Source organism: Hyperolius riggenbachi, chromosome 6 (genome assembly GCF_040937935.1).
Source record: "Hyperolius riggenbachi isolate aHypRig1 chromosome 6, aHypRig1.pri, whole genome shotgun sequence".
Classification (NCBI taxonomy): Eukaryota; Metazoa; Chordata; class Amphibia; order Anura; family Hyperoliidae; genus Hyperolius; species Hyperolius riggenbachi.
In genome coordinates, this window is record NC_090651.1 from 343239647 (window position 1) to 343262008 (window position 22362).

Sequence of the window (22362 nt, forward strand, 5' to 3'; positions counted from 1 at the left end):
ATCACATGGTGACATCTTTACTGCTGGCAGGTAATGTCAGTGGAAGTAGCTGCTGCTTGCTTTTTTGGCAGTTGGAAAAAGCTGATATTTCCCACAATGCAGCAAGGCTCCCATAGTGTGATTTCAGCACCATGGTCCTGACATCACACTGTGGGAGGGGTTTCAACACAATATCAGCCATACAGACCCCCCTGATGATCTGTTTGAGAAAAGGAATAGATTTCTCATGGGAAAGGGGGTCTCAGCTACTGATTGGGATGAAGTTCAATCCTTGGTTACGGATTCTCTTTAAATCCAATACTATGGGATGAATCATCCAGCCATCACCATCCAGCGCATATAACCTGGAGGATCATGTGAGTGTTTTTAACTAGTAAAGCCTGAGTTTTTAAAACAGTATTATGCTATGGGAGCTTTCTGCTTTTGAGGTATGCCATTCAACTGTACCTGAGAAGCACAAGGGACTGGGACCCTAAGGATACAAAGGTTCCCTGTGATAAAGCGCAATTTGACCAACTTAAAGCGGAATATAACCCTGCATTTCAACTTTGCTCTAAAACATTATTTACAGCATATTATATGCAACCAGCATTTTTTTTTGTTACTAGACCAGCATTGGAAGGGTTACACAGAGTTTTAAAGTTCCTGGAGATTTCTGCAGACGCATCCGAAGCTGAAATAGATGCATTTTGTTTACATAAATGTATCTAAGTGTTGAATGTGACTCACTCTCTGACTGAGCTGGAGGACAGCCAAAGTGTGTAACATTCAACACTTAGATACATTTATGTAAACAAAATGTATCTATTTCAGCTTCGGATGCATCTGCAGAAATCTCCAGGAACTTTAAAACTCTGTGTAACCCTTCCAATGCTGGTCTAGTAAAAAAAATGCTTTTTGCATATAATATGCTGTAAATAATGTTTTAGAGCAAAGTTGAAATGCAGGGTTATATTCCGCTTTAACAGTGGTCATCCATCTTGTGAGTATGTTCCCCAAAGGGTGCCCTGGTGGTGGCTGGATGATTCATCCCATAGTATTGGATTTAAGAAAGAGCATTTACACCTTCTGATTAAGAACTGGAGTTGTTGAAAAAATTGTGATTTGCGCTTGAAATTTTTTCCTTGTATATTAATATTGGCGGCCAGCCAGGTTGCAGCGCATTCACTAGGGTGAAAACGCAATTCCGATTGCTTGTGTATGAAACATTATGCTTGTGGACACTGGAGCACTTTTATTCATGATACTCATTCATTTTCCGTTTCTTTTTCTCCTTTCTGATCCTCTTCTCCTCATATTACCGTCAATGCTCCTGCTCCGCTCACTTCCCTTCCTCCTTTTCCCTTCCCTTCTCTTCTTTTATTATTCTTTCTTTCTTCCACCTGCTCCCACGCCCACTTCTACTCCTTCCATCCTTTCTCCTCCCTCTCCTCTATTTGTCACTTCCTTATCATCTCTTTCCTTCCTTCCTTCCTTCATTCCTTCCTGCCTTTCTCTCTTCCTTGCTTACTTTTCCATTTCTCCGTCTCATATTTCTCCCATTCTCTTCTCTTTTTTTGTTGTTGATTTTTTTTTCTTATCTTAGTCCCTTCTCTCTCCTTTCCTTCTGTATCTTCTTCGATCTCCCTGCACACTATTACCATGTTTCCACATGAAATTAAGATATCCCCTGAAAGTAGGCTCTAGCAGGAATTTCAAGCAAGTCTTACCCCAAAAGTAAGCACTAGCGCTATCAGCAGTAAGAGGAAAAAGTATGGCAACTTGTGTTATTACTGGAGCCGATGGTCTCATGCTCACTATTAATCAGCCATCTAAGCTCATCTGTGTGTTCCTCCTCCATTGTATGCTGCACACAGTGGCGTAGCTAAGAAGCTGTGGGCCCCGATGCAAGTTTTACAATGGCCCCCCCCCAAGCACTCTATACATAACAATTGAAACGGCGCACCAAAACCTGCCAATGGCAACTACAGTATCAGAGGTGCAAGAAGGGGATGGGGAACAGTTTGTTAATGATTACCACTGTTCAAAGTATCTATAGAAGTAATTATTACCAGCACAGGACCAATAGAGAGCTAATACTGTAGTTGAGGGAGGGCACTTCGGGGCCCCTCTGGCCCAAGGGCCCCGATGCGTTTGCAACCCCTATTGCTCCGCCCCTGGCTGCACAGATATTGGCATGTCTGATATTTTATTCATGCCGTGTATAACGAAGGAGGAACGGACAGATGAGCTTAGATATTAGTTACTGCTGAATAAATAAGGGCAAAGCTACAATGTCAAAACTGCTGCCACACTCTTCTCCTCCTCCTGCAGCTGCATTTACCGCCAGGGTGCACAAAATAAAGTGCTGCTGCCACGCCCCACTATTATGCCAAAATAATAGCTATATTCTTGTTAAAGCGGTATTGTCACCATAAAAATCAAATTTTAACAGCAACTGGTCTGAGTGTATTTAGTGATAAAGATGCTAATCCTGTATTCAAAACTTGCAAAACTTTTTCTGCTGTTATGGTTTGGAGCTATCACATACTTTAGGAGCACTGGCCCTAGTGCCAAATAGTTGAATGCTGGGAGTTCTTTTTATCTATAATATATTTCTCCTCTTCCATTTATTTCCCTGTCTAGCTGCTTATCAGATACACCCTCTGATTATTTGTGTTTACAAGCAAGGCTGAGGTGACTCAGCGATTGGAGGATAAGACAGTGCAGTTGTTAGTATACACCTCAGTGGGAGTGTCTGAAGACTCTGGGAGGAGGGCAGCTAATGAATACACAATGAGCAAGAAAAGGGAGGGGGGAAAACAAGAGTCAGGGAGGATATGATGTCAGTGTTAGCTTAGCAAGATGGCCACTGCCTAGAATAGAATTTTCTGCTTTTCCTTTATAAAATTCACAGGAATCATTACGTGGATAGCACAATACATCCAGGGCCGGCCCGCTCATGAGGCGGGGTGAAACTTTTGCCTCAGGCGGCAAATTTCCAGGGGCGGCATCCGCCCGTCCGTGCGGGGAGCCGGCCGCCGAGCTGGAGGGGTAGCTGGCAGGACGGGGGTATTGGGCCTAGCGGCGGGGAGGGGGGGTCGGACCCCCCCTCCCTCGCCTGGGTCCCCCGTCCTCCGCTCCCCTCCAGCCTTACATAGAAGCAGCCGCTATTTGTAAGAGGCACGGGCGGGGAGGACTCACCTCTTCCTCGATCCAGCGTGCGCTCCACTGACGTCACTTCCTGCAACGCTGCAGGAAGTGATGTCAGTGGAGCGCACGCTGGGAAGAGGTGAGTCCTCCCCGCCCGTGCGTCTTACAAATAGCGGCTGCTTCTTCTATGTAAGGCTGGAGGGGAGCGCAGTTCGGGGGACCCAGGCGAGGGAGGGGGGGGGGGGTACGACCCCCTCCCCGCCGCTAGGCCCAATACCCCCGTCCTGCCAGCTACCCCTCCAGCTCGGCGGCCCCCCAGAGCGCCCCCCTCAGGCCCCCTCAGGCGGCAAAAAGTCTAGGGCCGGCCCTGAATACATCTGTTATGTAAGTAGAAGTAGTATTTATCTACTTATATATGTGTTTTTTATTTCTAAGTTAGCATGGGTGTCACTTGTTTAAAAAAAAAAATGAGGTGTCATGGTTGAAAACTTTGTTCTCCTAGTTGTGTATTGGACACAATGTGGGCTTTTTGACCGCTGTCTGGAACCTCCTGGTGTTGTTGTGTTTATTTAGGGGAAAACCGATCGAGGTGCAAAGAGGTTAAAGTGAACTTATTCTCTATTATAAACAGCAGAGGAATCGTCTAAGCAGACTTATTCCTTCCCCCAGCTTCTTATTTCCTCTTACCTTACCTGCTGTGAAAATTTGTAAAATGTATAATACATGTTTACATGTTTATTAGCTGTAAATTTGTCCCAGAGCAAAATGCAATATAAATTACTTTTTTCCTATGTAACTGTCACTTACAGTTGGTTAACTGATTGCGGACTAGCCCATTTCCTCATAGGGAATTCCTAGGGGTTTTTTCGTTCTTTTTAAAAACAGTCCCCGAAAAGTACATGTGCAAAGGTGTGGATAAGCCAGTCTCATCCAGTGCACACTATTCTGGCAGTTGGAGTGTGCAGCTGCAATCCAGGGACTGGTTTTAAAAATAAAGGAATTCCTGAGAATCCCTCAAGAGGAAGTGGATTAGTTCAAAATCTGTCAGATCCGTCACATTTCTACTGCCTACTGTAAGTGACAGCATCATAGGAAAAAAGTGCTTTAGAGTACATTTTACTTTGGGAGAAATTTACAACTAATACATGTGTATTTTAACCCCCTGTATTTTTGACCCAGCATTGCCTGAGTATGTATCTGTCTGGTTTTGCTTCTGCCCACTAACCCTAACACACAATTACTCAATTACTCAATTACCTAGTTTGTGAGCTTTGCGGTGAGCTTTGGCATCAATAATTTGCATTGAAATGAAACAAATCTGATTGGCTGTGGCTCCACCCCCTTTTCTGAATTTCAACTCCAGTCACCCACTGACCAAATGTACCAGGTTTGAGGCCTGTACCATTAACAGTGCAAAAATGGCAGCAATTAAATATTCCCCTTGAAAAGCAATAGATGAATTTTGATTTGATTTTGTAGGCTCCACCCACTTCTCTGAATATTAATCTCAGCCACCCAGTGACCAACTGTGCAAAGTTTGAGAACCCTACCATTACCAGTGTAAGAATGGCTGCAGTTTACATTTTCCCAGTGAAATTTGTATTTGTCTCCACCCACTGATGACCCAGCATTGCCCAGGTAGGTATTTGGCTGGTGTAGGCTGCACCCACTTTTTCGAACCCTAACACACAATTACTTAATGACCAAGTTTGTTGGCTTTGCGGTCTTTGACATCAATAATTTGCATTGAAATGAAACAAATCTGATTTGCTATTTGTGGCCCCACCCCCTTTTCTGAATTTGAAGCCCAGTCACCCAATGACCAACTGTACCAGGTTTGAGGCTTATGCCTAACAGTGCAAGGATGACAGCAATGAAATATTTCTCTTGAAAATCAATACATTCATTTTTATTGGCTTTTTAGGCTCCACCCACTTTTCTGAATATTAATCCCAGTCACCCAGTAACCAACAACTGTGCAAAGTTTGAGAACCCTGCCATTAACAGTATAAGAATGGCTGCTGTTTACATTTTCCCAGTGAAATGTGTATTTGTCTCTGTTCACTTTTTGGTTATGGGAATAAAAAGTATCCTATACTTTATTCCAGGTAATGTGCTATGTGTGTGCCAAATTTCATCCAAATCCGTTCAGCCATTTTTGCGTGATCGAGTAACAAACATCCAAACATTCCCATTTATAATATTAGTAGGATTTAAATCTACTTTTTAAGTTTGACTCTGCTCAATGACACATTCATTGAAGTATAAATATATCCTAATTTTTGTGCTTCACACATTTACAAAATCCAATAAATTAAAGCACCCGGGGATCAGACATTTTGTATCAAATGCAAATGTATTATGTCACCAAACATTAATACAATACAGTACAAAATATGACCCCCAAGTATTGCACCAAACCCTTTAAAATGGAGATAATCCCTGCCCGCCCTGCAGTTGCAGTTCATGCCAACTATGCATCTCCTGTATGGATGATGTTGTTTTCCACAATGTGCATTATGTAATGCAAGCTGCGTTGCTAAAGTCCAAGCTATTAAATTTGTATCAAGGCTGGAACAAAACTTGTTCCTGTTATTAAAGTGGTCTGAAACTCCGACATAACATTCAATAAAAATGTGTTTTTCTACTTTTTATTACTCATAAAGTTATCATATTTGCTTTTTTGCATAAGTTCTATTGTCTGTTCACAAATTACAAGTTTCCAAAGTGTAGTTTATCGTACCCTAAAAGCTGTCATTGCATTTTATTCAAACTGTTTTTTATTATATACTAGCTGGACGCCCGGCGTTGCCCGGGTATGTATTTGGCTGGTGTTGGCTCCGCCCACTTTTCCTAACCCTAACACACAATTACTCAATTACTTAATGACCAAGTTTGTGAGCTTTGCGGTCTTTGACATCAATCATTTGCATTGAAATAAAATAAATCTGATTGGATGTGGCTTCACCCCTTTTCTAAATTTGAACCCCAATCACCCAATGGCTAACTGTATCAGGTACAGGTGATTAACAGTGCAAGAGGCTTGTGCCATTAACAGTGCAAGAATGGCAGCAATTAAATATTCCCCTTAAAAATCAATAGGTGAATTTTGATTGGCTTTTGTATACTCCACCCACTTTTCTGAATATTAATCCCAGTCACCCAATGACCAACTGTGCAAAGTTTGAGAACCCTATCATTAACAGTGTAAGAATGGCTGTGTAACGATCGGTGTCAGCACACAGAGAGAATCTGATTATTGATGATCTACAGAATCATCAGCAATACAGATGTATACTTGATTATGGATGATCTGCAGAATCACCAATAATACAAGTATGACTAACCTCTGGACACCTAATAAAGCAGCAGAGAGGTCGACAGAGCAAATAGTCATAACAAATATAGAACAGAGTCCTAGCCTGGGGTGTGAGGTCCTTGGTCTCGACACCCGGGAACTAGTCTAGAGTATAACACAGTAAAGACACAGTATTCCTAAGCTTGGGTGTGAGGTCCTTGGTCACAACACCCTGGAACTGGTCTAAAGTATAACACAGCAATGACACAGTATCCCTAAGCTTGGGTGTGAGGTCCTTGGTCACAACACCCTGGAACAGGTCTAAAGTATAACAAAAGCGTAATCTGGCTAAGTGTGAATTCCCAGGTCCTCCTGGTTCTAACACACTGTGTGATCTGACTGGTCTGAGTGCTCACACGTAAGTATTCGCAACAGCAGACAACCAGCAACTGACAGGCAAGATGTATATATAGTGCAGCGCCCAGCACCACTCAGCCAATCACCCACTGCGCTGGAATCAGCTGATCGTCCTGATCAGCTGATCCCTCTCCTACTGGCATAAAGGTCCTGCCTCCCAGCGCGTAGCTCTCCATCTGTGTGCACTAGAAGGCTCAGACAAACCAGATGCATGCTGCTGTGCGGAAACCGCCGGTCTGATCGCGGAGACAGCCGCCCCGCTGCCAGACCTCGCGGCGGTGTCTCCGCAATCCATTACAGTACACCCCCCCCCCCCCGAGGAGTGGACTCCGGACGCTTCCCAGGATGTGAGTCATGAAATTCTTTCTTTAATTCCTCCGCATGCATGTGACAATCTGGCACCCAAGTTCTTTCCTCCACACCATATCCTTTCCAGTGGACCAGGTACTGCACGGAATTCTGCACTACCCGAGAGTCCAGAATCTTTTCAATCTCATATTCTGGTTGGTCATCAACCAACACAGGGGGGGGGGGGAAGGAATCCACGTGCACTGCTGGCTTCAATAGAGACACATGGAATGATCTCACACCTCGCATGCTGGCTGGGAGATCAATCGTGTAAGTGACATTATTAATTTTCTTGGACACTGGGAATGGTCCTATGAATCTAGGACCCAGTTTGGGTGACAGTTGCTTCAAGGCCAAATGCCGAGTGGATACCCACACCAAATCTCCTGGAGAGAACTTCCACTCTACGGACCGCCTTTTGTCTGCCTGTCTTTTCTGGGTCTGGAAAGCTTTCCCCGGGTTCTTCGTAACCATTCCCCAAATCTCCTTCAAAGCCCTCTGCCAATCCTCCAGGGCCGGAAATGGTGTAGATGCCACCGGCAATGGAGCAAACTTAGGTGATCTTCCCGAAACTACCTGGAATGGGGAAAATCCTGAAGAGGAGCTTTCAGGTTGTTGTGCGCAAATTCTGCAAACGGCAAAAATTTTCCCAATCGGATTGCGCATCTGCAACATAACATCTGAGAAATTGTTCTAGGGATTGGTTAACTCTCTCGGTCTGGCCATTGGTCTGTGGGTGGTAGCCTGATGAGAATGCAAGGTCCATATGCAGCTGATGGCAAAAGACTCTCCAAAACTTAGATACAAATTGAACTCCCCGATCTGACACTATATTTTCCGGAATGTCATGCAGCCGGAAAATGTGCTGGATGAAGAGATCAGCCAATTCCTGGGCCGAGGGGAGTCCTTTCAAAGGAACAAAATGAGCCATCTTACTGAATCTGTCTACTACCACCCAAATGACTGTCTTGCCCTCAGACCTGGGGAGTTCTCCCACAAAATCCATGGACAAATGGACAAATGGGTCCATGGTTCACTTGGGACTGGTAAGGGTTGTAAAGTACGAACAGGAGCCTGACGAGAAAGTTTACTCCTAGCACACACTGCACACTCTCTTACAAACTCCTTACAATCTGTTGCCAATGTAGGCCACCAAGCACATCTGGCCAGTAAATCCTGAGTTCTGGTGGCCCCGGGATGACCAGCATTCTTGTGGGAATGAAACAGCTGTAAGAGTTGTAGACGGAAAGGTAGTGGCACAAACATGACCCCATCAGGCTTCCCCTCTGGAACATCCTGTTGGTAAGGACTCAGAGTGACTGTCCAATCCTTCCAGGTTTTAGTGGCTGCCAGAACTACCTTCTGAGGTAGAATGGTCTCAGGGGCTGAGGGCTGTACTGTCTCGGGCTCGAAACACCTGGACAAGGCGTCGGCCTTGATGTTTTTACTACCAGGGGTATACGTAATTACAAATCTGAATCTTGCAAAGAACAGGGACCACCGGGCCTGACGGGGGCTAAGTCTCTTGGCGCCCTCGATGTACTCCAGATTCTTATGATCTGTATAAACTGTGATAGTATGTTCTGCACCTTCTAGCCAATGTCGCCATTCCTCAAAAGCTAATTTGATGGCTAAAAGCTCCCGGTTGCCTATGTCGTAGTTTTTCTCTGCGGGTGAAAACCTACCATCTCTGAAGCATCAACCTCCACGATAAAGGGGAAGGTGACATCTACATGTCTTAATATAGGTGCGGAACAGAACAGTTTTTTCAGTGTAGAAAAAGCAGCATGTGCCTCTGCTGACCAGTAGTGAGTATCAGCCCCCTTCTTGGTGAGACTGGTGAGGGGCGAGACTACTGTAGAGTACCCCTTTATAAACCCCCTGTAGTAGTTGGCAAAGCCCAGAAATCTCTGGAGTGCCTTCAGTCCCACAGGCTGAGACCACTCCAAGACAGTAGAAACCTTCCCTGGATCCATAGAGAGGCCAGACGTAGAGATAATGTACCCCAAGAAGGCAACAGAGGTTACCTCGAAGAGGCATTTCTCTCGTTTAGCGTAAAGCAGATTCTATCTTAACTTCCCTAGAACAAACTTAACATGCTTTCGATGTTCCGAAAGATTGGATGAGAAGATCAGTATATCGTCCAGATAAACTAAGACGAACCTCCCCAACACCTCCCTGAATACCTCATTAATCAACTCCTGGAAGACGGCAGGAGCGTTGCACAACCTGAAGGGCATCACCAGATACTCGTAGTGCCCGTCGGGCGTGTTAAAGGCCGTCTTCCATTCGTCACCATCCCTAATACTAACTAGGTTGTATGCACCTCTCAAATCTAGTTTCGAGAAAATCTTGGTGTTGGTAACCTGAGTGAATAAATCGTCAATCAAGGGTAAGGGATAACGATTTTTCACTGTGATTTTGTTTAAGCCTCGATAATCAATGCAGGGACGAAGGCCTCCATCTTTTTTTTTTACAAAAAAGAATCCTGCCCCTGCTGGTGAACGAGAGGGACGGATGAAACCCTTAGCCAAGTTTTCTCTGATGTATTCCTGCATTGCCAGTTTCTCAGGCCCAGACAGATTATAGAGGAGATCCCTGGGAGGCATACAACCAGATCTTAAATCGATGGGACAGTCGAAGGTACAGTGGGGGGGAAAGTTTATCTGCTGATTTGGGACAGAATACGTCAGCAAATTCTGCGTATTGTTTTGGCACACCTTTAATCTGAATCTTGGTGTTACCCACGGTTACTTTCGCTAAACAGTGATGATAACAATGGGTAGACCAGCTCGTTAGCTGACCTGAAACCCAATCTATCTGAGGAGAGTGAAGTTGTAACCATGGCATGCCAAGAATGATGGTGGAGGTTGCCATACGCAGGACCAGAAATTGTAGATTCTCCTTATGCAGCACCCCAACGCCGAACCTCAAATTCGGGGTTCGAGACAGGGGATGTTTATTTTGCAGAGGAGAGTCATCTACTGCAGTGACCAAAACCTGTTGGTCTAATGGGAGTATAGGAATCCCCACATTTTTTGCAAACTCGTAATCTATAAAGTTAGCCACTGAACCAGAGTCTATGAAAGCTTCAGTGGTAACAGTCTGGCCCTCCCATGTGACAGAACAGGGAAGGAGCAAACGATTATTGTTTAGAGGTAATGACTGCGCGCCTAAGGTATTACCTCTGACTACACCTAGGCGGCAGCATTTCCCGACTTCTTGGGACAATTCTGCACCTTATGACCCTCCTCTGCACAGTATAAACAGAGCTGTTCTGTTTTCCTGCGATTCTTTTCCACTCGTGTCAATTTGGACTGCATTGGCTCTGGCGGAGGTGAGACGGGTGGAGGAGAGGCGTAGGAGACATACCTTACAGTGTTCTTACCCCGGGTTTGTTCCTGATAACGTAAACGGCGATCAACCCGTACTGCTAAAGCGATTGCCTCATCAATAGATTTTGGTTCAGGGTGTCCCAACATCAAATCAGAGACTGCATCTTACAACCCTGATAAAAAACAGTCTAACAATGCAAATGTCCCCCACCTAGCTGACACAGACCACTTCCTTAATTCAACTGCGTAGACTTCTACCGGCTCCTTGCCTTGACGCAAGGTCTTAAGCTTCCGCTCAGCAGTGGAGGCAATGTCCGGATCATCAAAAATTATGGCCATGGCCTTAAAAAATTCCTCAACTGATGTTAAAGCCTTATGCCCTACCTGAAGGCTATATGCCCAAGTTTGAGAATCCCCTGACAAAAGGGTCTTAATAAATGTGATTCTCTGTGCCTCAGTTCCTGATAAATTGAGTCTTAGCTCAAAATACGACATTACTCGATTTTTAAAGTTCTGAAAGTCAGATCTATGACCAGAAAACCTTTCGGGTACAGACATACGTAAGTCTGTAACTGGAGGGGATCGCACTGCATTTACAGCCATCTGAAGGACCTGTATGGACCCAGACAATGCAGTGATCTGGGTCTGATGACCGTCCAGCACCCTGATGAAATTCTCCACCGAGGTGGTGAGTGCATCAAGACGGCTGTTGAGTGCGTCCATTTTGTTTTTCAGGTCTGCCGTTCTGTAACGATCGGTGTCAGCACACAGAGAGAATCTGATTATTGATGATCTGCAGAATCATCAACAATACAGATGTATACTTGATTATGGATGATCTGCAGAATCACCAATAATACAAGTATGACTAACCTCTGGACACCTAATAAAGTGTAAGTGTTTGGTGTAACTGTAGGCTATCTCCCGAGAAGCGGGAGATATAGGCAGTTCGGCCAAGAACCACCTGAGGGGAAGGTGGCCCTGGGCAGTGCAGAAACTATCTCCTTGATAGTGAGAACCTGGCAACCAGGGATAACTAGAATCAGATGATAGACTGTACTGCAGCCAGGGGACTCCAGGGGAAGAGGCCACTGGCTGCTAACAGGCCGGACTCTCTGAGGAGCAGGAGTCCTGGTTGCAGCTGACACTTGGTGGAATGGTGTCACTGCTAGTACAGATAGACTGAGCACTCAAAGGGTGAGTGACAGCCTGGAAGGTCGGGCAGGCCAGGTCGGCAACACACGAGCAGATGAGGTACAGAGACAGAAGACTGATTTGGTAATCGGGTACAGGCAGGGTCTGGCAACAGGTAGGCAGATATGCAGAGGTAGCGAATCAGAAAGCAAGAGAGAGGTGGACAGAGCAAATAGTCATAACAAATATAGAACAGAGTCCTAGCCTGGGGTGTGAGGTCCTTGGTCTCGACACCCGGGAACTAGTCTAGAGTATAACACAGTAAAGACACAGTATTCCTAAGCTTGAATGTGAGGTCCTTGGTCACAACACCCTGGAACTGGTCTAACATATAACACAGCAATGACACAGTATCCCTAAGCTTGGGTGTGAGGTCCTTGGTCACAACACCCTGGAACTGGTCTAAAATATAACACAGCAATGACACAGTATCCCTAAGCTTGGGTGTGAGGTCCTTGGTCACAACACCCCGGAACTGGTCTAAAGTATAACACAGCAATGACACAGTATCCCTAAGCTTGGGTGTGAGGTCCTTGGTCACAACATCCTGGAACTGGTCTAAAGTATAACACAAGCGTAATCTGGCTAAGTGTGAATTCCCAGGTCCTCCTGGTTCTAACACACTGTGGGATCTGACTGGTCTGAGTGCTCACACGTAACTGTTCGCAACGGCAGACAACCAGCAACTGACAGGCAACATGTATATATAGTGCAGCGCTCCTCAGCGCCGCTCAGCACCACTCAGCCAATCACCCACTGCGCTATGATCAGCTGATCGTCCTGATCAGCTGATCCCTCTCCTACTGGCATAAAGGTCCTGCCTCCCAGCGCGTAGCTCTCCATCTGTGTGCACTAGAAGGCTCAGATAAACCAGACACATGCTGCTGTGCGGAAACCGCCGGTCTGAACGCGTAGACAGCCGCCCCGCTGCCAGACCGTGCTGCGGTGTCTCCGCAATCCATTACAGGCTGCAGTTTACATTTTCACAATGAAATTTGTACTTTTCTCCACCCACTGATTTCCTGACATTGTTCAGGTATGTATTTGACTGGTGTTGGCTCCGCCTACTTTTTCTAACCCTAACACACAATTACTCAATGACCAAGTTTGTGAGCGTTGCGGTCTTTGGCATCAATAATTTGCATTGAGATTAAACAAATCTAATTGGCTGTTTGTGGCTCCACCCCCTTTTTCTGAATTTGAACCCCAGTCACGCAATGATCAACTGTACCAGGTTTAAGGCTTGTGCCATTAACAGTGCAAGAATGATAGCAATTACATATTCCCCTTGAAAATCAATAGGTGAATTTTGATTGGCTTTTGTAGGCTCCGCCCACTTTTCTGAATATTAATCCCAGTCACCCAGTGGCCAATTGTGCAACGTTTGAGAACCCGACCATTAACAGTGTAAGAATTGCTGCAGTTTACATTTTCTCAGTGAAATTTGTATTTGTCTCTGCCTACTGATGACCCGGCATTGCCCAATTATGTATTTGGCTGGTGTTGGCTGCGCCCACTTTTCCTATCCCTAACACACAATTAATCAATTACTTAATGACCAGGTTTGTGAGCTTTGTGGTCTTTTTTTGCATCAATAGCCAGCATTGTAATGAAAAAAAAAACAGATTGGCTGTTTGTGGCCCCACCCCCTTTTATAAATTTAAACCCCAGTCACCCAATGATCAGCTGTACCAGGTTTGAGACTTGTGCCATTAACAGTGCAAGAATGGCAGCAATAAAATATTCCCCTGAAAAATCAATAGGTGATTTTTGATTGGCTTTTGTAGGCTCCACCCACTTTTCTGAATATTAATCCCAGTCACCCAGTAACCATCTCTGCAAAGTTTGAGAACCCTACCATTAACAGTGTAATAATGGCTGCTGTTTACAATTTCCCAGTAAAATTTTGTATTTGTCTCCGCCCACTTATGAACCCACGTTGCCCGTTCATGTATTTGGCTGGTGTTGGCTGTGCCCACTTTTCTAACCCTAACACCCAATTAATAAATTACTCAATTACCAAGTTTGTGAGTTTTGCAGTGTTTGGCATCAATAATCTGCACTGGAATTAAGCAAATCTAATTGGCTGTTTGTGGCTCCACCCCTTTCTGAAATTGAACCCCAGTCACCCAATGATCAACTGTACCAGGTTTGAGGCTTGTGCCATTAACAGTCCAAGAATGGCAGCAAAGTAAATTTTCCCCTTGAAAATCAATAGGTGAATTCTGATTGGCTTTTGTAGGCTCCACCCACTTTCCTGAATATTAATCCCAGTCACCCAACGACCAACTGTGCAAAGTTTGAGAACCCTGCCAATAACAGTGTAAGAACGGCTGCAGTTTACATTTTACAGTGAAATGTGTATTTGTCTCCGCCCCCTTTTTGGTTATGGGAATTAAAAAGTATCCTATACTTTATTCCAGGTAATGTACTATGTGTTCCAAATTTCATTCAAATCCATTCAGCCATTTTTGCGTGATCGAGTAACAAACATCCAAACATCTGAACTTTCCCATTTATTATATTAGTAGGATTAACATCTTCTAATGAGCTTTTCTGAACTGTGTGTGTGTCTGAAGCACAGAGAGCTCCTTCACTTGTTAGACTGTGTTTACACACATTGGAACAACATTGGAATGTAAACAAAGATATTGTTATCTACAGTTTGGATGCGGATTGAAGCTAAATAGCAGGATAAAGTGCTGTGTTTAACCATTTCAGTAATATTCTGCTAAAAAAAAATTCTGGGATAGTAGCTTTCAAGCTGTGAGGAATCTTTTAGAGCAAAGTAGAAATGCTGACTTTCAGACCACTTTAAGTTCACACTGCACATATGGCTAGCATGCGATTTACCTTCTGCCCGGGACATACTAGGCTGCTGGGATATTCACTCGGCCTCCAAAAGTCGTTTGCTAGGTCTGTTCCCCGATGGCTTACCGCATATCTCTCTCCCCTTGAAGTAGGGGTAACGTCACTCTCGCCAGCCCTGCCGCTACAGTTCAGCTTCACAGAGCACCTCTAAACAGAAGCCGTTGCTCACCCTCCGCCTCTATAAAGTCCTGCTTGCGGTGCGAGCGTCCCCCGGAGCGGGAGAGTGGTTTGACTCTGCCACAGAGCCGCCATTTGTCACTGCCGAGCGGATACCACTGAAGCGCTGTGCACAGAGAGGAGCAGTGCAACCCGGGAGCCTCTGGAAATGCGGAGACACCCGCACCACAAGCAGGACTTTATAGAGGCGGAGGGTGAGCAATACTTGGGGGTCATTTTTTGTACTGTATTGTATTAATGTTTGGTGACATAATACAGTTGCATTTGATACAACATGTTTGATCTCCGGGTGCTTTAATTTATTGGATATTCATTGAAGTATGCCAGAGCTAAAATCTATGAACTATTGACCCTTTTTATCTATTTCCTGCTCAGTGAGGGTTATTCTATAGTCCAACCCAGAAAGAAACTGTCACTTGCATGCCTGATGTTTAACACTTTCAGACAGAGAAAGGAAAAAAGTAACACAGCCTATTTATTATCTCATCATGTCACATGTCACCTCGGGTATCCTTTAAACATTAAAACAAACTTAACCAAATAGATAAAATCTGCGCTGATAAGCCAAACAAGTAGGGTTTCTCTGGTGGTGCGCTGCTCAACATAAAACAGTTCAAATTATCAGATAACAGCTGCACACATAGATACTGCTAAACAAGTTCCTCTCCTTTTCATGAGATTCACTCCCATAGGCCCCGTTCACATTGCACGCGTTCCCGTCCGCGTTTCGGGAACGCGTGCGGGAGGCCGACACGCACGACATCAGACAGTGCATAGAGTGCACTGTCTGATGTTCACACTGCATGCGTTCCGGACCTGTGCGGTCCGGGAACGCATGCTGCACGCGTTTCCTAGCAAAACGCGTGGCTGTCCCATTCACTTTCAGTGAATGGGATCAGCCACGCAACGCACAGAGACGCACATGACGTGCGTTCCTGTGCGTTGTGTTCTGAACGGAAAGCGCCTGCGTTCCGTGATATGAACAGGGCCATAGATCAAACAGTTCAAGATTCTTCCTATGCTTCAGACAGGACACAGTGACCACTTCTGCGAGATATCACCTCCACCACACCCCAAGCAGTGGGCACTCACCGCATACAAATGACCCTCTATTAGATGGGTCTCCAGCACTTATGGGGTCATCTGACCGCCCCCTGCCACTCAAAGAATCTCCTCCACTGTTGTCAACTTGCTGCAGGATCAGTACACCTCAAAAAAATATAACCAGATCTCCCATAGCGTAAAATTGTAAAAAAAAAAAGCTTTAATTTTTAAAAGAAATGCAAACTTACAAACTTATCTGTTGTTAGAGGCACAGAGTTTTTGTGGGCTCTACCCCAATCGTGGGCCGCCGGGTTGGCTTAGCTGCGCTGGTTCTGTCACCTTCCCTTTAGCGTCTCCACCTGTTCCTCCTTTCAGCCCCAAGTCTGTTCGCGGGGGCTTTACCGGTTTCGTCGCCTATAGCGACTCATCAGAAGCTTCTGGTGAGTTTTTCTTTCCTTTAGCATCTCCACCCCACAAAAACTCTGTGCCTCTAACAAAGGATACGTTTGTAAGTTTGCATTTTTTTTAAAATTAAAGCTTTTTTACAATTTTGCACTATGGGAGATCTGGTTATATTTTTTTGAGGTGTACTGATCCTGCAGCAAGTTGACAACAGTGGAGGAGATTCTTTGAGTGGGAGGGGTCAGCCAGATGACCCCATAAGTGCTGGAGACCCATCTAATAGAGGGTCATTTGTATGCGGTGAGTGCCTACTGCTTGGGGTGTGGTGGAGGTGATATCTCGCAGAAGTGGTCACTGTGTCCTGTCTGAAGCATAGGAAGAATCTTGAACTGTCAGATCGATGGGAGTGAATCTCATGAAAAGGAGAGGAACTTGTTTAGCAGTATCTGGCTGGATAGTGTGATGATTAAGGGCTCTGCCTCTGACACGGGAGACCAGGGTTCAAATCTCGGCTCTGCCTGTTCAGTAAGCCAGCACCTATTCAGTAGGAGACCTTGGGCAAGACTCCCTAACACTGCTACTGCCTATAGAGCGCATCCTTGTGGCTGCAGCTCTGGCGCTTTGAGTCCGCCAGGAGAAAAGCGCTATATAAGTGTTTGTCTTTGTCTTTATGTGCGCAGCTGTTTTCTGATAATTAAAACAAACTTGCATAGGTGCAACTTCAACTTTTACTGTGTCAACTCCCATTATTCTTAAAGAAGTAAAGGGGTATCTAAAACTTTTTTTTTCAATTGCAATTTATTTAGTTAGCAAAGGAATGCTCTAATCCCTACTCCCTAATCCCTACTGGCTAAAACTTAATGCTGACAAAACTGAGGTTCTTGTTATCGAGGGCCAGGGCTCAACAGCAAGTCTCAACCAACACCGCTAAGGATAGGGAGCTCAGACCTGAACAACTCAGACTGTGTGCGCAGCCTGGGAGTACTGATTGATGGGAAATTAAGCTTCAGGAATCAAATCTCAGCTGTTGTGAAACATTCCTTCTTTCATCTAAGGAATATTGCAAAGATTAAACACCTAATTCCTTCAGAGGATCTTCCAACCCTAGTTCATGCCTTCGTCACATCAAGGTTAGACAACTGCAACGTCCTCTACACAGGCCTCCACAGGAAAGACTTACGCCGCCTGCAATTAGTACAGAATGCCGCCGCAAGGCTGTTAACGAGCCAACCCCGCCATTGCCACATAACACCAACCCTGTGCTCACTCCACTGGCTACCGATAAAATGGAGAATTCTGTTTAAGATTGGCTTACTGACATTCAAATCCTTGCACAATCTGGGCCCTGGATACCTGAAGGACTTGTTGCAACTGCATCACCCCCCCCCCCCCCCCACACACACACACATTCTTAGATCAAAAGGACGTAACGCCTTGGTCACCCCCAGAGTCCACCTCAAAACCTTTGGAGACAGAGCCTTTTGTCATGCTGCCCCTACACTTTGGAACTCCCTGCCACACCCAATCAGGACAGCTCCATCCCTGAAAGCATTTAAAGAGGAACTGAACTCAGAATATGAAAACAGAGCATTTCAATCCATGTTAAAAATTGTAGGCAAAAAAAGAACAATATATGTACAAAAATATGTGAATAAACTATAATATACAATTATATTGTTAAGCCACACCCTCTGTGACTTACTCTGCCTCTGCAAGGCTCCCAGAGATCAATGGGAGACTTTCTCCTGCTTATGCAAATCCCCAGCAGCTTTGTTTGTTGTCACAGTGAGTCATCAGGAGGCACTGTGAAAAGAGAATCCTGACAGCCAGCTGAGGGACTGTAGAAACTTAACTTTGTTGTAAGGCAATGGGAAACACTGGGCTAGCTGATAAAAGTGCAATTAGAGGGCAGCATGATGCAGAGCTGTGCATGGAGGGTCCATGGAGGGTCTCTCCCCATTGTTATAATGACTGCATGTTTGGATAAGGTGTTAAACAAATTGAAAAGTTTTTGACAGTCCCTAGACTCCAGGAGGGCTGCTTTCTGACTTGTGTGAGTGACTGACAGGGAGTCACATTACAGGCAAGTAGCCTCTGTGTGATGTGGGTCTGCAATACAGATAAGATCTCTGCTCCATCTCAAGCTATTCTCAATTTCTCCCTATATCTCTTCTTTCTGGACTAGAGCACGCCAAAATCACAATAGCAATCGCTACCAATTTGTGAGTGCGATTTTTTAGAGCGATTTTTGAATGAATCGCTCCAAAAAATGCTACATGCAGTGTGTTTGCGTTTTTTTTAAAAATCACTACGCTACTGTGAGAACACAGTCATAGGGTAACATTAGCCAAGCGCTTTTCAAATCACTGTCGATTTGAAAACCGCTCAGAAGTACTCTTGGTTTAAAAATGGGCTCTAGGTCTGTTTTTCACCGCGCATGTACGCCGCCCACTTACCCAACCACGCGCGTCTGTCGCCCGCTCACCCGCCGTACATCCGGCCGTCCGCTCACACGCCGCCCCCTCGGCTCCCTGACCCCGTCCTCCTGTGTGTGAGAGGCAGGGTCCGTGCTGAGCACATGCGCAGTAGCATAAAGCACACACCCAGCTACACAGAGATAACTGTCCCTGCTGTACGCAGGGACAGTTGCCTATTATTATATAGGATTTATATAGCGCCATCTTTCGCAGTGCTGTACAGAGCATATTGTCTTGTCACTTAACTATCTTTTTCCTTCTCTTTCAGCTTTTCTCTCCTCACCATTTCTCCCCTTCTCTGTATAGGGGCTCAGACACACTATAAGCGCTTTTCTGAGCGATTTTACCGCGATCGCGATTTTAATGTAAGTCAATGGGAGCCCTTTTTAAAAAGCTTTCAGAAAGTTCTGATGTCTAAAAAGTGCTCATAAAAGCGCTTATAGTACTCCACAGTGTAAAAAGGACTGAACAAGTTTTTCCCTGGAAAAAAATGAATACATTTATATGCTTCACTGTTAATGCTTCACTCTATATTAAACAAAAGTCCACTAAAAACATATAACAGTCCTCCTTACACTGTGAAGCACCAAACCTCTCTTAGGCTTGGTGCACACCAAAAACCGCTAGCAGATCCGCAAAATGCTAGCAGATTTTAAAACGCTTTTTCTTCTTTTTCTGCAGCGTTTCAGCTAGCGTTTTGCGGTTTTGTGTAGCGGTTTTGGTGTAGTAGATTTCATATATTGTTACAGTAAAGCTGTTACTGAACAGCTACTGTAACAAAAAACGCCTGGCAAACCGCTCTGAAGTGCCGTTTTTCAGAGAGGTTTGCGGTTTTCCTATACTTAACATTGAGGCAGAAACGCCTCCGCAATCCAAAATCTGCAGCAGCCCGAGAATATGCGTTTCTGCAAAACGCCTCCCGCTCTGGTGTGCACCAGCCCATTGAAATACATTGACCTAGCGGATCCGCACCCACAAGCGGATCGCAAACCGCAGCCGAAACGCTCTGGTGTGCACTAGGCCTTAGTGTGTATGTGAACTGATAACGAGAGGGGGATATTGGGCTTGATTCACAAAGCCGGGCTAACTGTTTAGCACGGGCGTGCTAAACAGTTAGCACGTAAAGCATTTGCGCGCGATAACGCATACTTTTGTCTGCGATTGCGGCACTTTGCGCGCGCAAAAGTCCGCGAGCGGCACTTCACATGCTAACTGTTTAGCACGCCCGTGCCAAACAGTTAGCACGGTTTTGTGAATCAAGCCCATTGTGTATCTAAAAGTGTTGCTTTTTGGCAAAAAAATGTTTTTACTGAAATTAACAAGAGTGAAGTAATATCAGTGAAGCATATGCGTGCCTGTCATATTTTTTTAGTGAACATTTGGTCAGTTTTATAAAGAGTGAAGCATTAACAGTGAAGCATATATATTTATGATTTTTGGGAAAAACCTGTTCAGTCTTTTTTACACTGTGAAGTGCTAAACCTCTCTTAGGGTGTACGTATGTGAACTGATAACGAGAGGGGGCGATCGTGTACCTAAAAGGGTTGTTTTTTGGCAAAAAAATTGTTTTCCTGAAATTAGCAAGAGTGAAGTAATATCAGTGAAGCACAGTGGAGTAGCTAAGGAACTGTGGGCCCCGATGCAAGTTTTACAATGGGGCCCCCCAAGCACTCTATACACAACAATTAATACAGCGCACCAAAACCTGCCAATGGCAACTACAGTGTCAGAGGTGCTAGAATGGGATGGGGAACAGTTTGTTAATGATTACCACTATTCAAAGTATCTTTAGAAGTGATTTTTATGAGCACAGGACCAATAGAGAGCTAATACTGTAGTTGAGAGAGGGGCCCCTCTGGCCCAAGGGCCCCGATGCGGTCGCTACCTCTGCACCCCCTATTGCTACGCCCCTGGTGAAGCATATGTGTGCCTGTCATTTTTTTTAGTGGACATTTGGTCAGTTTTATAAAGAGTGAAGTATATAAGTGTGTATATATACAGTATATGGGGAGAGCTACAGGATGACCAGCAGACAATCTCACACTGCAGGAGGCATAGTTAGAGAAAAAATAATACTTTATCAAGGCATGTGCCAGTACAGTGCAGGGAAGCAGCAGAAGCCACAGCTGTCACTTTCCTGTAACAGGGCGATTGATGATGACCTCATGACACTGGGCTGCAAATTTCATTCTGTGGGCATGAATGGGCATGTCTAACTCCAACTGTAACACCGCCCACAGAATCAGACTCTGCACCACCGATGGAGTGAGAGCTGCAAAATGGAGGGAGAGAGTTGCAAGATGGAGCCCGCCATTCTCTTTTATTCATAGTTGTATTGCACAAATATATCTACTTTTATATTGCCCTTCACAAGTGTTTTGTGTCTAATCATTCATTTCAAAGGGATAAGAAGGCTCAATTTAGTGACTTTTTTTTGATTCAGTTCCTCTTTAACCTCCTTGCCGGTTTTCCCGACCTGAGCTCGGGGTAGAAAAAAGCAGCTGCTATCGGTGATCCCGAGCTCAGGTCGGGGTAGGCATTGCTGAGCTTTACCTGTAGTTGTGGAGTCCCGCGCGCGATCTCGCTGCGCAGCGGGACTCCAGCCTCTCTCCCCGGCAGTGTGGGGTCTTTCCCTGGCCGCCGGGATCCCCCATGTCCCCGCTATTCTTCCGGGGACCCGGCAGCCAGTTGGAGCAGCGCAGCCGTGGTGGTGGCAGCAGAGCGGTAGTGGCAGAGTGACGTCATCGGGGGCGGGGCTAACATTGAAAACGAACTTCTCTATATTAGAGAAATATAGAGAAGTTCGTTTATATGTATATTAGCGCCATCTTGTGGGCAAAGAGAAAACTGCAGCCCAGGAGCCCAGGAAGGTAATTTTTTTTTTATTTTGCTGCAGATCTCCCTGCCAGAATGATTTTTTTCAGGTTTTAGGGTCTGAAAGAGTGAAAAAAAATTGCACCGCTTTTAGACCCTAAAATCTGGAAAGAATCAGACCGCCAAGGAGGTTAAGTCTAAACTGAAAACCTACCTCTTCAGTCTGGCATTCATAAACATCTATCTCCTCTGTAACACAACCCAGCCTGCAACCGTGTATTAATCTGAGACACAAATATGTGCTTTGAGTTCTATAGGAAAAAAGCGCTTTATAAATGTTATTGTATGGTATTGTATTGTACTCCAATACTTTTGCAATCTCTGGTATTTCAAAATGACTAACATCATTTTTTTTCCTTCAACATAATCTTTTTCTTCTAGATATTGGGCCAACTTTAAGTATTGGAGACATTCCAGAAATGAGAGAGTCACAGAGAGTTACTCTAAAATGCTCTATAAGTTTTTACTGCCCCTACTATGACATTAACCTCTTCTGGAGTGGTGATGTGAATGGTACCAGTAAAAACGCTAGCAAATGGGACACCAGCAGCCTGAGCACCACCGTCTCCTTTACATTCCAGCCATCATGGAGGGACGATAAGAAAAATCTTACATGCGCTCTTCATCGAAGAGACGGGGAAGAGAACAGAACCATTCAGCTCAATGTTAAGCGTAAGTTCAACCACATGCAAGCAAAGCTGTAGTGATTGAGACCTGAAAGAATTAAGGCAGCCATACATTTAGCGATGATGGGCTGATTCGATCAGGGGACAAATCTCTCTCTCTTCAGTAC

The 22362-nt window shown here is 45.0% G+C and overlaps 1 protein-coding gene across 3 annotated transcripts in view; it reads left to right on the forward strand.

The window, feature by feature from the left end:
* The window catches only part of LOC137521790 (B-cell receptor CD22-like), a 167750-nt gene that overhangs the window by 36097 nt on the left and 109291 nt on the right, over positions 1-22362 (forward strand). For all 3 annotated transcript variants that reach the window (XM_068241524.1, XM_068241525.1, XM_068241526.1), the window contains exon 4: positions 21951-22241. In XM_068241524.1, the coding sequence (XP_068097625.1) occupies positions 21951-22241 (291 nt within the window). The remainder of the gene's footprint in view (positions 1-21950; positions 22242-22362) is intronic.